Genomic DNA, 15,804 nt, shown 5'->3' with positions numbered 1-15,804 from the left:
ATAATCGTATTTTGTTCTTCCACATTCACATTTTTCATGGTTTATAAACATAAACATAGGAAAAATATCACATCAGTATACTAATATCTGCTGTTGTAATATTTGTTCCATATGTTTCTGGATGATCCTCAACTCATGCTACTAACTGTACATATTTGATCTGAGACTGGGGTTCAGCTTTTCTGTAGTTTGAAATGTCTTTTACAGATCATTTATCTTCAATAGTTCCAAATACAGAGTGGAATGCATATGAACTTTCTATTCTTGTTTTAGCTCTTGCACTTGTATTTCTTCTTGGAAACTGTGTCCTGAATTTGCTTTGCTAATCTAGATTTTGTTTCTTCACTACCATCTTTTTCTACTAACTTTATTTAGTTTGGATCTTTTCCTAGAGTTATCTCTATTCTTTTAATATAATCAGAAAGCATGAGACTGAAGTATGTCCACTATTCATGGAATCATACATGCTGCCATGAGGATATAATACTATTAAATATACAACTCTGACCATCAGAGTCTTAAATATTAATACACCATGTGTTTCAATTGAGATATATATACACACACACACAGTGTATATACATATATATGCATATTGTATACACACATATATATGTATTTTGTATATACATGCATATTGTATATACATACACATTTTTAATATACATGTGTGTGTGTTTGTACATTTTTCTTTTATTTTACCTCCTCCACATACAGCATCACAGTCCTCCCAGCCAGAATGAGTCCACATGAAAAGAGGCTCCGGTACTTTAGAGCTCTGATTCTCAGGAAGAGGATCCAGTGGGATTGTGTACTCATAGTGCAGACCATAACTCTGGTCATGGAAAAGCAGCACCTGCAAGATACAGAAAAGGAAAACCTACCTATGTACACAGACACTGTAGAAGACAAACTCTGAACTGCGAGGAGATAATCTTGAAAAGCACAACAAAATGACTTAATGCTCTATAACCTTTCAACCCTCATGATGGATTTTGTGGAAGAAATTAATGAGTATCCTAATCAAGACGATGGGGAAAATTATTTTACTTAACATAAAGATCGAAAAGCTCTCCATGTGAAATAAGCAAACAAAATTCACCAGAAATGTGGAGGACGATTATGTCCTATGATTTCAGTGCCCTTAAATGCACGGGTCTTTCCTAGATGCGTCACATTTAAAACTATTTTAGATATACCAGACAATTTCTTGCATTTGAAGGATTTTGAATTGTGAAGTACTTCCTCATCATCTCTCCCTCTTTCTTTCTGGTGGCTATCAACTTCTCCTCCCCTACACTGAAATGCATCAAAAATCTACTTCATGGAGAACTTGGTGATTGCAATCCTGAAACTATGCTGTGCTACAGTTAGCCAGGACAAAAACCATCTGATATTCATTCGAATCTCTCTCCTTAAGCGGCACATCAGCTTTTTATGACGTTTGTATGAATGCTGAGACCTTCCATCCTGCCTCAAGAACGTAAAGATTATTCTTGGATTTAAATGCATTTTTTTCAGAAGTGGGCTGACAGATCTATATACATAAGCAGGTGTGTATATATATATAAAAGCAGGTATACCTTACATAGATCTCATTGTCTTCAGGAGCCTGGAAAAAAATATTAGTTACCATGCTATGTGATAGGAACCAGGTAATAACCACCAATCCATATTGTCATACCAGTAAATGTAAAGGTGATGTTGTGGGACCTTTGGCTGATATTTTCTCCCAGAGACCTCTCCGAACATAATGGACAGTGGTCCCGGCAATATTGAATGTTCCTGAATGCTCTATCTTCCAGTCACTATTGATTGACTGTTTTCCAGCATCTCGAAGAGCTGCAAAATACATGAAAAAAGACCAATATAAAAGGTGTCTGTTTTGTAGTGATTTGGGCCTCCTTTCACATCCTGCTTGGATAATTTAACAAGTAGGTGAAATCACCTAACTCTGTTTGCAAAGATATTTATGGATCCTACTACACGTGAACTTCAATTGGAACATGCTTCAGAAACACTTTCTGGAAGGAATGCTTGGCAAAACCACGTGTGTTTAACATTACTTGAAGTTAACATCAGTGTCTTAATGCCTGAAGAGACTGACAGGCTCCAGCATAATTCGTAATTTGATCACTGAATTAATTTAAAGCAAAGGCAACCATTCTCTATTCCCAGGGTGGTCATTTCTATAATCCATAAAGGCATGGGAAACAAAATTTTCACAAGACACTCTTCAAGATTTGTGGAATTAGGTTAAAACTTAAAAAAATATTCTAGTTCAGAATTCTTTCCCCTCTAATAACTACGTTTGCCTTTTTCCTCCAACTTAGAATGTGACAACACTACTGTCATCCTACCTAAACACTTATTTTATACACTTTCACCACATAATTTGATGCTTCTAACAAATAGGAAAAGCTTGTTCTTTTTGGATGAATCATTCCTCTTGTTGGCCTAACATATATTCAAAAGCATCAAGTCAGGTAAGATATATTTCATACCTTGAGAACACAAGATTTTACATTAATTTTCTGTAGTAAACTGAATAGATTCTTCTGTGAAGGACTTGTAATTTTATTTTATTTTACTTCATTTTATTTTGTTCAGATCAGGTCTGAATAATCATATGAAGTAGAATATACTTGAAGTCACCTTCTGGACAAGAAGTTTTACACATTCCTCTTCATTGAAATTGCATGTTTGGCATCAGACTGTTGTAAGAGGACCTCAACAGTTTAAGCCTTGTCCAAAGTTTCTTTTTTAAAGTGGTAAGTTAATGTGAGTCACTCCTGTAATCATCTTCTCTCCTATTCATATTTATACTGTTATGTTTTGTTTCTATGGGAAACAATGGCAACAGGTCTATGGACTGGCAGAAATACAACTGCGTAAGACACCACTGATGTGTACCACTGCAGCACTGTGTAATAAGTGTTAAGACTATAAAATCCATTAATGCTGTAGAACAGCCCTGTACTAAACATAACCAGTGATTTTACAAGAATTAAAAATTGGTATTTTAGATTTAAACATTCTGTTATTAATGGTAATTAAGTTCTAGTTAGTGTTTAAACTGTAGGGGCCAATCCTCTTCCCAGTGGAGAAACAAAACTAATGTACTCGAAAGTGCCGAGGTCCAGCCGGGTCATGCTGCTCAGATGGAGCAGCATCCTCTCCCTGGAGAGCAGCAGACCTTCCATCATTTTGTCTTGTCTTAAAATGAATGTGAGTGCCACGGCATGCAGACATGTGCAGGGGACTGGAATCCCAGCCCCAGAATATAAAAATACGCCAGATCTTGCATTTTCTGCTTTCAGATTCCTTACTTGAGCCACTGGGGTTAAATGAAGAAAGAAAGGGAATCCTCAAGCCTAAAATGTAGGCTTGGATTCAGGCAGTCCAGCTTCTGTTCTTGACTCTGTCACACCCCATATTGTAAGCAAGCTCACTGAATTTTATTCTACACCACAGATGTACTCCCACTCTGCTTAGCTTTTGATAGAGGAGGATTTCCTGTACGAAGTAATGCAATACATGAAGAAAATTCAGCACACAAGTGTATCCTCTCTCAGACTATAAAACAAATCGAGCAATACATCTACAACTAAAAAGACAAAGAAAACTCAGACTGGGAAAACCTACTGCAAGTTTAACCAATACCAAAATTTCAGTGCTAAAACAAGGGAGCTAATTACAAGTGTACCTCTGCAGAGCATAAAATGGCCATCATCACAATGACAATTAAGTGATCGTGATAGTGCAATGTATCTTTTAATTACTGTACTAGGGATATACACTCTTCCAATTCTAATGAGGTGTGGGAGGCTACACAGCCATAGAGATGCAACATTTCACAGTTCAGCTACTGCATCTCCCAGTGCTCAGTGGGGAGCAACAGTGCCCTGGTCCTCATCCTCCACTTGGTAAATCTGTACCTACTAATCCTTTTGTTGTTTTCTATGGGAAACTGTAAAACAGTACACCACTGTATTAACTTTGAAATTTTTGCTTAAGTTGAAATTGCCACACTTTACAGAGAGGTTTTGTACCAAAACAAGAGGGAAGTTGACATCTTTGTGAATTGTGAATTTTGCCTTTTGCTCTGTGCAAAATTTAGTCATACTCTCCAGAAAAGTACCAAAACAATGTCATTTTGATGGACCCTTATTTTTCTCAAGAAAATACAAAAAATATCTGAAATTCAATTCTAAATGAAAGTACCTTCACTGATACCTTTTGTCAAGGAAGTCACTGTTTCACTTCCATTCAGGTTATCATCCGTTCCCTTCAAGCCATCTTAAGAACATTAAGACTTGAGATTTGAGTAACTTCTTGAAAATTTCAGCTGAGGTAAGGCTGACTGGTTGGTAGTTCCCAGGGCCCTCCTTATTACCCTTCTAAAAATGGTGCAATATTCCCTTTTCTCCAGTCCATGGGGACTTCACCTGACCGCCGTGACTTTTCAAATATGTTTGAGAGTGGCTTAGCAGCTACATCAGCCAGTTCCCTCAGGACCCTGGGATGCATCCCATCGAGTCCCATATACTTGAGTATGTTCAGGTTCCTCAAGTGGTCTCGAACCTGATCTATGATGGGAGGGACTTCATTCCACCAGTCCCTGCCTTGACATTCAGGGCCTTGAGAGATGTGGGAAGTGTTTACCACCGAAACTGCGGAAAAAAACTGTTAAGTACCTCAGCCTTCTCCATGTTCGTTGTCATTAGCTCTCCTGTCTTATTTATCAGGGTGTATGTTTGTGTGTGTGTGTGTAAGTATGAGTGTGTGTGTATGTTTTCTTTAATTTTCCTTTTCTGACTAACATACCTGTAGAAGCCCTCATTATTCTTCACATTCCTTGCCCAATTCAGCTCCAACTGTGCCCTAGCTTTCCTGATCCCACCCCTACTCATCTGAGCAGCATCCCTATATTCTTCACAGGATATATGTCCCTGTTTCTCCTGCCTATGCATTTCCTTCTTACACTTTAGTTTGACCAGGAGGTCCTTACTCAGCCGTGCTGGTCTTCTGCCTTCCTCGCCTCATTTCTTGCATGTGGGAATTGTGAGCTCTTGCAATCTAGGAAAAATATCCTTAAAGAGCTGCAAGCTCTGTTCTGCTCCTTTATCCCTGAGGGCAGTTTCTCAGGGGGTCCTATCCACTGATTCCTTAAACAACTGCAAGCTTGGTCTCCCAACATTCAGAGTGCTGGCTTTAGTCTTCACCTGGCCCATATCCCTCAAGACCAGGCGTTCCACCAGGGCATGATCACTGCAGCCTCGGCAGCCGCCAGTCCTGACCTCTCTAAATAGTTCATCTGTGTTGGTAAGCAACCAACAAGCTCCAGTAATGCTGTTTCTCTGGTCGGGCTATCTATCACCTGGATTAAGAAATTATCCTCGATGCACTCCAAGAGTCTCCTAGAGACAGCAGATACTGGGTTATTGAAGTCCTCAAGAAGGACCACAGCCTGCAAAGTGTGATGCATCCTGTAGCTGAAGTAAGAACGCTTCATCAACAGGCTCCCCTTGGTTGGGCAGCCTGTAGTAAACACCAACCATGAAGTTTCCTTTGTTGGCTTGGCCCCTAATTTTTACCCATAAGCTCTCAACCTGTTCACCGTTGTTTTTCAAAGACAGCTCTGTGAAGTCAATCCATTTTTTACATAGAGGGCATTTGTTTCATCTTGACGTAAAACAGTTTCAAAAGGGTTTAGTTATTAACCATCTTCTATGGCCCTCTACATAGGAAAGGAAAGCATGTTTAGTCTCAGTGGACTCTGGTCTCTGCTATGGGACCAGGTCCTCAGCTGGCTTCCCTTGAAATTAGAAATTACACAGTCTTAAGGATTTAGTCCAAGATATTTTAAAACTACTAGCATGGTCAGAAATGAGGCATTCAAAATTCTGTACTATTTGTCAGACCCCAGCTGCTTTCCCACACCCTTCTCCCCCAAAATGTGGTACAACGTGCTTTTTTTTTCACTAGGAAACATTTCATAAAGGAAATCAGACAACACAACACACCTATGGACTTGATACCTATAAGAGAATTGGCAATTACAATGTCATGCAGTGTTAAATTGCAGGTCCAAAGGCTCTATAACCCTGAAGCAGCCTGAACACATATTTGAGAATAATGATACAGTTAATCCACTTCAGTTCAGCTGAAAACAAATGATTACTCTCATTTCCAATGAGCACAGAAAAATTTCAAGTTTTAGATTGTAAGTCATTTGTACAGCTATATACCATTAACCAACCTTATTAATTCATTATGGGGCCTGGACCTGTCATGCCATTATACGAGTGTCATATGAATGAACTCTCTAATCTCAAAGCCTAGTGTATTTCTTATAGAAAAATACTGTAATCTTCCTTTTTGTATCCTACATTAACAACTTTTTTTGAAAAAACTTTTAACACCTGCGAAATATAAACGAAAATTTAGTGACAGAAAAGGCATTATATTAGACCACAGAAATCTAGGTAAGGCTTGAAACAGCTTTTTATAGCTGTGCTTACAATAATATTCTTAAAGTAACAGACAATGAACCAAGCCTCATGTCAACATGGTTATAAACAGACAGGGTTATCACTGCTAGTTTATTCTTTAAAAATAAATCTCAAAATTAGTTCTTAAAACAATGAATACTAATTCCAAAATTAGGAAGTTATATGCGTTGTGAAATATTCTCAAATTAAATAAACACTACCCCCTCCTCTATACTGCTATAAATAATTCCTATTCCTGAATACTGATGAAAGAAAAATCACAATCTCTTATGCATTTTCTCATGTAAGTTCAGTACAGAGGAATACCTAATGTTTGGCTATATCCCTGCTCCTGCCTCCCTCCAGGGGAGAAGAGACAGGAGAGACCTCGACAGATCAATTGATTCAGTAAATGCAGTTGCAAGCTATACCTTACCTTTCTCCTAGGATGCCAGAGCTCCTGTTACTGTGGTGCATGTTGATATACCTCAAATAAAGAAGATATCCGAGGCGTTCAGGTAGAACTCCTCTGAAGATTTGCTTCAACAGCACAATCACCCAGTGATGCTACTGATGCGGGCTGTAGTTTTACTGATCACTTTGGCAACATCATCGCAACTTCCAGATCATAGTGACTCTGCTTTCTGACCACCAGGTAAATCCAGAGAAGGGCATTTCATTTTGACTTTCTCTGTATTTGACCTGTGCTGTACAACAGGGATGAAATCTTCCCTCAGTTTAAATTAGCTTCTACTTTGTAAGCCACAGCTCTTAGAGTACAGGGGATTAAATTGTGTTTACAGCTATATCTCTAATTATACAATTATTAATTGTATAATGAGCTATATTATTTAAAAACCTTAATCCTAAAATGTGTATATGACAATTAGCAAAATAGAAAGTGTTGGCCTGTATTGACTCAAGTACAGAAATGCAGAGCGCGAAGTACTATGCAACATAAAATTAGCATACAGAACTATAAGATAGAAAACAAATCAGAAACATGAGAGAATTTAATCTGTATTACATTTCACATTTTTAATCACAGTATTTTGAAGAATATTGTTTCTAAGATGAAAGATTTATGCCTTCTCCCCCAAACTTTCACTATATTACTCCTATGAAAACGTTCCTATTCAAAATGTTACTCCTTTCCAATTCAGATTTTTATGCTTTCAGAATAAACCTCCTGTAAGTGAAGAAAGTTTAAATACCTTCTGCTAGTAAAAAAAGAAAAAAAGGTGCAACAACTCGGGTTTTAATTCAAAATACTGTAACAGACCTGTTCCTGGTTCCCCATAAAGGCTTAACAAAAAATATTGCAGTGAAATATTGGCTGATCCTCATTCAGACCGACATTAGTGAAATTAAGAAAAGTAAAATTAAAATGACAAGCAATTAAGAGATAATAAGCACGTTTCAAAAATAACCAGCATGACTGACATTATTTCATGGGCATAAAAAGCATTACATTCTTCTTTTCTTTTGTAAGGTAAGGGATGAATCAGTTTGCTACTCATGAAAAAGGAATTAATTTCCCTACATACAATCCCAATACTTATTTTTGCATTATTTAAAAAATAAAAAACAATAGTATTTCTGTTGTCCACATATGTTAACACAGTACACACAGAGGGGAAAAAAAAAAAACTTGCAGAATTTACAAAATATGTCAATGAAACTTCAGTTATTGATTTGACACTCTTAACATTTGCATGTCAACGGTCCACTGGGGAACAATGAAATAATCCAGATCTCTAAATCTACTGTGATATCTTAACAGGGCAGGGGTAGACCCCATGATAAACCAAGAGACACCCATTGATAACTTAAGCTGTCATAATAAAGATTCACCATCTTCAACATTTTCTCAACTGAAGTACTGAAAACAGTCAGGTAAAAAGCTTCTTAAAATGTAGATATTACTTGTGAGCAGAACTAAGAATAGTGATCAAACCAGGGAATTTTTCATTTCAGTGTTCTATTTCTTAGACTAAGTCTCTCTCAATTTAAACTCAAGCAGTGCATGGAACAATGCCAATTACAATATTTCAGATATTCACTTAAACCCTGTAACAATAATAGTAACAAATTATACTCTCCTACACAACAGCTTTAGGAAGCATTAAAAGAGAGTAACTTTTTTTTCAATGAAAGACAGTTTCATAGAAATGGAAAAGCTAAGGAAAAAAAAAAAAATTAATCGTGATTAAATTTGTCCATTAAAACATTCAGACAATTCAAAATAATGCAAAGAAATAATTTTCTGCTTTCTTAGTCTCATTTTAGAATTTTTGTTTGACCTTGTTAGTGATTTGCTATGTGTTGGTCAGTGTGGGTTTTTTTGTTGTCCAAGCACAAATTATTCCATGTTTCAGCATAAAACTATTTTCACTAGTTTTAATGTGAAGTATTTTCTTTAGCACTTTCCATATGAAAAACTGAAAATCTTAAAGTATGCAGAATTTTTCTTAAATCATCTAAATAGATTCTTTGAAACATTCTCTAAACAAAATGAGACAAAAGTTCAGAATAAAACCTATATGGTGCTATAACCATTCTTTTATTTTGTTATTTCTACAATATTTCTTTAGATGTATTTTTCACAGATTTTTTTTTTCCACTCAGAGTTTTGTTTAATCACAAAAGCATGTTTAGCTAGCACTGTTCAGTGCTGACCAAAACAGGGCATGAACACTAAAACATATGACATTTACCTAAATAACTGTGAGCTGGTTTTTCTTCCACAACTTTGATTCTCCTTGCTCCTGCAGGTATCACCAAAGCTTCCACATAACCTAGGCACGAGACCAGATGTCCCGAGTTAAATACAAAAGCATAGAAAAGTACATCTTGTACGTTTTTTCATTTCTTCTCCCTTATTCCGCTTTTCAAATGTAACAAGTTATAATTTATATAGCAATGGTTTGAGGGTTCTTGCAAAATGCTGAAACAAGCTATGAAACTGTGCATTATGTGTAATATATATACCATGATATACAATTAAGAGTATAGCAAAGTAAAACATAACAAGAACTAGTGAGGCTGGGCAGGTTGGGGCTGGAGCAGATAAAGTTGTCTCTGGCCAAGTAGTTTAGTGTCATCACCACCACCAGACGACCATAAAAGAATTCCAATTTCACTCAGTGTGTAGAGACAAATGATATGGCACTAAAAACCATACATCCTCCCACTGTTTGCTTTTTGTTTTGTTTTGTTTTGTTTTTTTTTATTTTGCACTCCATCTCCCTCTTCTTGCTTTAACACATTAAAACCCTGTCATGAATGGCTTTAGTTTTGAAGTCTAGTTATTAGTTATTTGCTTTACATTACAATTGCTTCCTTAGAGTGTGGGACTAAGACATGCTGTTGAGCCATTTGCTTTAAGTGAAAAGGGGTGAAAAGGCAACGCAGGTGAAAAACACTGTGCAAACAAGAATTTTATAAATAAATAAAAACATGTTTTAGATTATCCAGGTGAACTTCAAAAAGTAGACAGTAAACCGAGTTTTTATTCTGTGTAGCTATGTAATGTTCTGTAACAAAATACTGAGCATTTACAACACCTTTTCAATAATCCTGAAACATGAAAATCAAACTGCTGCAAAGCAGCATTATTTATCTTTAATTTCCTTAAGAGCTAATAACACTTTCTAAGTATTGCTGACAGTCCAGCTTCTTGAAAAGGAAGTAACTTACGCAGTTGTTTAGAGGGCAATACCACAATATTATGGATTGACACAGAACCCTGAATAAATTTGAAAGCGTGCGGATATTCACATTAGCTATAAAAGAGAGCTGACACATTGTAATTTCTATCAGCAGCCACCTTCTTTGTAGTTTTTGATCTTGTACTCCTCCAGACTCATCCATGGTTTGGGATCCCTGCTCTGCATTACCTTCAGCTTAAGAGAGGGCCAGACATAAACATCTGAAGGCTATGCCTAACTGTTTTTTTTTTTTAAGTACTATACTTCAGACTATAATGCATTGAAGACCTTGATTTTTTGTAGATATACTGTCTGCTTCTAATTACAGGGGTTTTTTAATGTGATTTACTTACTGTCTTGAAATTCTGCACATTTTCTACTCAAGAAACTGAAGGTGTAATGGCAAACAAATGCTGAAAACAGTTGGCCAAATGCTGTTTCAAAGAAAAGACTTGTCTTGGAGAGAAGGTATACATGGTGCATGGTGCACATGATCAGGATTTTAATCCTCTACTCTGTTGCACTATTATGCTGGAGCCAGTCAATTATCCTCATTCAAAGAACAGATCACAGCAGTGTTTGAAAATCTCACGTTCATTCTGCATCAGAAAATCTATTTGCTTTTTATGATACGTTATTAGCATAAAAAATTGAATAATGAAAAAATATAAGACGACTTCATACATTCAGCTTTATGTGCTCCCACTGCCTGGCTTGGTTTAATGATGTTACTCTAGGTAACAGATCATCATTTTTATATTTATTTTGAAGAACACTAAATGAATCTAAACACTATAAGAATTTATAGTTCATTTATGTACAGAAAATATAAATTTTACTTCACAGGTTTTTTAAAAATCAGCCTCTTCTATGAAATAATGTGTGTCTTAATAGAAGATAAACTAGATAATTCCTTAATTTTATAATTGAAACAATTTGCAATAATTTGGCAAAACTAAATTTAAAAATACTCATGCATTCTTATCTTAAATGTCTTATTATTTTAAAAAAAAGTAGATCTGAAGTTCTTGTGAGGAACTGCATTATTTTAAGAAGTATAGCTTTTTAAAGTCCCAGTGCTCAAAGTAATCAAACAGCTACTGGTTTCCTGAGTATCTGAAATAAACAGACTTACCTGCTCCTCTGGTATGGTTAAAATCACCTTTAATAACTTTGCATGACTTTCCATTACCATTGCATACACCACAATGATCTTCACGAGCCAGAGATCCTAATATGCCATCACAGCCAAATTTCTGTGGGAGAAGAAAATAAAGCTATTGAGACACAGGCCATGTTTTTCATAAAGCTGCCTTTAGTAGTGGGCATCTCACCCTTTTGCAAGATGCCTTAACCAACGTGATCTAGGTCTGCTCAGAATGAGGGTTGCACTAGTTCATGTGCAGAGATCCTTTCTATAGTAATTTTTTCTATGATTTTATGTAGACTGTTGCATTCTCTTCCTATATGGTTGGCCAACTCTACCAGCGGCTCTCCAAGAGGAACACAATGGCATTCCCACTTCCCCCTGAGACCTCTGGCATTTCTGAGCCATTGTGCAACACTCAGCCCACAGGCCCTCCTGCTCAGCGACTTCAACCTCTGCAACTCTACTACTTTCTACACAAAATATGGGAGGTTCTTTGCCACAGCCACAATGGTAAAGTGCTGCCTAATGTCAGCCTAATGTCTTATTCTCAACAGGACATGAACACACCTGGAATATGTAAATATAAATTGTATTTGTGTTTTGCTAAAAAGCATCCAGTTTCAAACAAATTGTTTATGCAAGCACCTCCACATTACTATGTTAGACACATTTCTATCAATAAATATCAGTGGTAGCTTGACAACAGGAATACAGTTAATACCATGTGCTGGCTTGATATGAAATAAAAGCCTTTTAAAGTCTACAGAAGTCATCACAGGGTAATCTCATGCACTGTATAAATGCATCTGATAAAATCAATTAAACTTCAAGACTGTTTGAGAAATAACAAAGATAAAAGCTAGGTTAGAAAGAAAAGAAAGGATTCTTTTAAGAACAGAAACCATGGTCTATCAAGGAGCCACTCATTTCCAAGCACTTTAAGATTGTTACTTCACTTTATGCACAAAATTTTTATTAGAGTTCTTCTACCTAAAACAACAATAATGATTTCAAAATACTGATTACAATATAAACATTCAAAGAGCTGTGTATCCTAAATGGCACATCTACAAGATATAAGTACCTGCAGCAGTTTGTCATAAACATCCTTATCATCACAGATACTTATTCCCCAAGCTAACCCTTCAGCTGTTTCACATACTGTGTTGCACTGAGTGAAATTACCTTCAAATATTTTTATATGACACAAAAAGAGCCATTCAGTCTTAGTCATGCATACTGCAACATGCTATCAGAGAAATCACACATATGCACAACAAACGTATGCGCTTGCATACGTGTGCCTGTGTATCCAGGTTCGAAACAAGTAATTCATACCTGGCATCTACCATCTGCACAGACATCTAAACCATGCTGGCCACAAGAAGTCCCATCCATCACCTTTTCTGTTAGAAGCACAGGTTGATCCTTTCCAGCCGGTGAACAGAATAAGGCACATGGCTTTTCTGTAGTAGCAATTGATGGAAAAAAACCACCAAACTGGTAAAAGGTCACTTAACAAATACAGAATTAATATCAACATTATTTTTAAAACATATTTGCTTATCTGAGTGGAATGAATCTACATTAGCATAACAAGTTATCTTAGATACAGTGAAAACAAAAAGATTTTGATCCTTTTCTCAGCTGTTTGAAAAAACTCAAGTTCTTTTTCCTGCTAGAGCATACTGGTACTATAAACTTGGCCTACATGGTACTCATGTCGTGTTCATTGTTGCAATTAAGAATATGCACATTACAGCTGTTGGAATATTTGGGTGGTAATCTATACTTTCATTCTACTATATTTTTGGCAGATCATAAATATTCATTAAAAAAGAAACTTAACACCTTCCAGATTTTCTAACTATGCAGGTCAAAGAGAAAAAAAATTAAGTAACTGAGACACCCTGGGAAGAAAAATATATGGCTTTACAAAGTCCACATTAAAAAAGAAAGACAAAAAACTGAACACATTCTTTCTAGCATCTTTACCAAGGTCAGGCATTTTTCTACTACATTTTTAAAACATTCTGCAAATCATTTCAAATTTTGAAAGAGAATAAAAAAATAATCATATCCTATGTATCCATGTATTCCTAATAGACATAATTTATAAATAATGAAGTTTGCTTCACCACTGCCAAAGTAATACCAAATAAAATAAACTAAGTCTTCTCTCAGTGGTCAACTGAGCACAAAATGACATGATTTTTTCATATCTTTATTCGCAAGTGTACTGACTCAGAATTTCTTCCTAAATCTGTTGCAGATTTTTGAAAGGATAAAGTCAATTCTGAACTTGAAACTGATTTCACTTGGACACAATCTATGCCACTCTGACTTCATACTCACTTCTAGATTCCCGGAGTGCATTTTTATTAGTAAATTAAACAGTTCCAGGAAACATTCGGGCACTGGAATTCTACTGTCTATACGGCTGAACTGTAAAACAGTCTATGCCACATTTTTTTGCATGTGCTAACTAGCACTAGCTCGGTCTAGACTGGAAATTGCCATCTGCAAAGGACCATTTCCAAAAAGCAGTTTGGATGTCACCATCCTTTTTAGAGTGCAAAAGAGTTGAAGAATACGGACACAGGACTTCTCTGCCAGCTGACTTACACATCAGAGAGTGGTCTGGGCACGTTTAATTTACTAAAATTGACACAGCCTCTGGGTATCTCTAGGGGACTAGTGCAAACAGATGTGATCTCTTTTGCCAACATGTGAAGCCAGTCAGACACAAGCCATCTCCAGCTGAGAAGCATGAGTCTCTGCCTGAGTTTGTGCCCTCTGCATTCCTGTTATACTCCTTAAATAGTAATCCCAAAGTTCCCAGGGAGCTTGAAGCATGTATCAGCATTTTTTAAAGGAATACAAGATTAACAACCTAACCATTATTTTAAGGACACTGAACTCAAAAGAGACAGTAACTCAAAAACAGTGGACAATTTCAACAGACTATAGGAGACCTCATTCAAATAAAGGAACTATTTTGGACATGGTGCACAATTAGTGTCTACTAAAGGCTAAGAGTGCAAATAATTAAGGATCTGGGAACCATGTATTTCTGTAATACTGGAACTCTTCAGCTGGTGTCCACATTTGTGTCTCCTGAGGGACACCTCAAGACAACAGGATCTCTCAGAACAAAGTTAGATAAAAGCAACCATCCATACTCCTTAACATGGGACAGGATAGTGTCAAGATTTTTCATCAGGTTACTGAATTATTCAAAGTCAGGCTGAAATCTTTTGTTCCCTTAGGATACAAATCATGTGTTCATGTGTTAAAATGAAATTTAGCAAAACAAACCAAAACTAATTCACTAGATAAGTACCTATAAAATAACTGGAGAGAGTTCTCCTTACAATGAAATGAGCTAACATAGAAACCTAATGAAAACAGTCTCACAAGTTTTCACTTTGGCACCTTGAGAAAAGGCTTAGAAACCGCACCCCCACCCCGCCTTGTTTAGCTAGGCATATGTTAAAATAAGTTCTTGATAATAACTTCACATTTTTCAGGATTCAGCAATGTAGTTCTCTCAAAATCTATGCTTCCTAATGGTTTCTGATATTTTGTTTGAAGAGTTAAATACAAATGGCAACAACAAACTACTTAAAATGTGGTAACACATACTTACAGTACTCCTGTGTCATTCCAGGATCTTCTTTATCACCAGTTGCTATGATTTTGTTACTTTCTCAAATTAACTGTTTTCATAACTGAAGTCTTTCTGTTGTTTTCTTGTTTTCTTTTTTTTTTTCAATTAAATAAATTACATCATAACAATTTACAGAAAATTCAGTGGAATGGCAGCTGTTGTTCACATTCCTAGCAAGAACTTGTTTAGAATGTTTTGTTTTCCAGTTGCTGATATTTTACACCAACATTATTTTTGCAGATACTGTAAGTTCAACATTACTATACTCCTACTTGAGCACGCTCCTAATGATATGGTATCTAAGTAAGTATGTTACACTGAAGCATGCATGCAGTATGCTAGGACTTCACATGCAGTAGCTGTTAGGATTCATAGAAATCTAAGTTTGCAGTATGCGTTACATACAGATTTCTGCCAAAATCAAACACTGGTATATGAAATACTCCAGTGTTAAGCTAAAAGTGCTCTCTCCTTCCTCAAAAAATAGAAGCTTACATTATCCGTAGTGTCTTTTTGACTTTGTAGGTAGAAGTATAACTGATATAAGCATGCTTAATGATGTAGCATTCCTCTAGAAAGCTGTACTTCTGAGTCACTTCATATTACATTTCTGATTAAATAGGACCAAACTGATATTGAATTTCAGTTCAAATGTAGTCATTACATACCAAGAAGGACAAATTCAACAGGAATGTAAGACAAAAGATTCCAGAGTGTGTGAAAATACCACCAGATCTTGTCTATGAAATAAAAATGACTTACCAAAAATCTTGGGCTTGG

General features: G+C 36.2%; 1 protein-coding gene across 1 annotated transcript in view; it reads right to left on the bottom strand.

The window, feature by feature from the left end:
- Positions 1 to 15,804, bottom strand: part of ADAMTS19 (ADAM metallopeptidase with thrombospondin type 1 motif 19) — a 152,749-nt gene that overhangs the window by 29,650 nt on the left and 107,295 nt on the right. Inside the window, exons 14-18 of the mRNA XM_052778193.1 lie at positions 12,693 to 12,820; positions 11,340 to 11,460; positions 9,212 to 9,292; positions 1,685 to 1,842; positions 703 to 856 (exon numbers count right to left, since the gene is read on the bottom strand). Of these exons, the coding sequence (XP_052634153.1) occupies positions 703 to 856; positions 1,685 to 1,842; positions 9,212 to 9,292; positions 11,340 to 11,460; positions 12,693 to 12,820 (642 nt within the window). The remainder of the gene's footprint in view (positions 1 to 702; positions 857 to 1,684; positions 1,843 to 9,211; positions 9,293 to 11,339; positions 11,461 to 12,692; positions 12,821 to 15,804) is intronic.

Source organism: Harpia harpyja, chromosome Z, assembly GCF_026419915.1.
Source record: "Harpia harpyja isolate bHarHar1 chromosome Z, bHarHar1 primary haplotype, whole genome shotgun sequence".
NCBI lineage: Eukaryota > Metazoa > Chordata > Aves > Accipitriformes > Accipitridae > Harpia > Harpia harpyja.
This window is presented reverse-complemented; position numbering and strand designations above follow the sequence as displayed.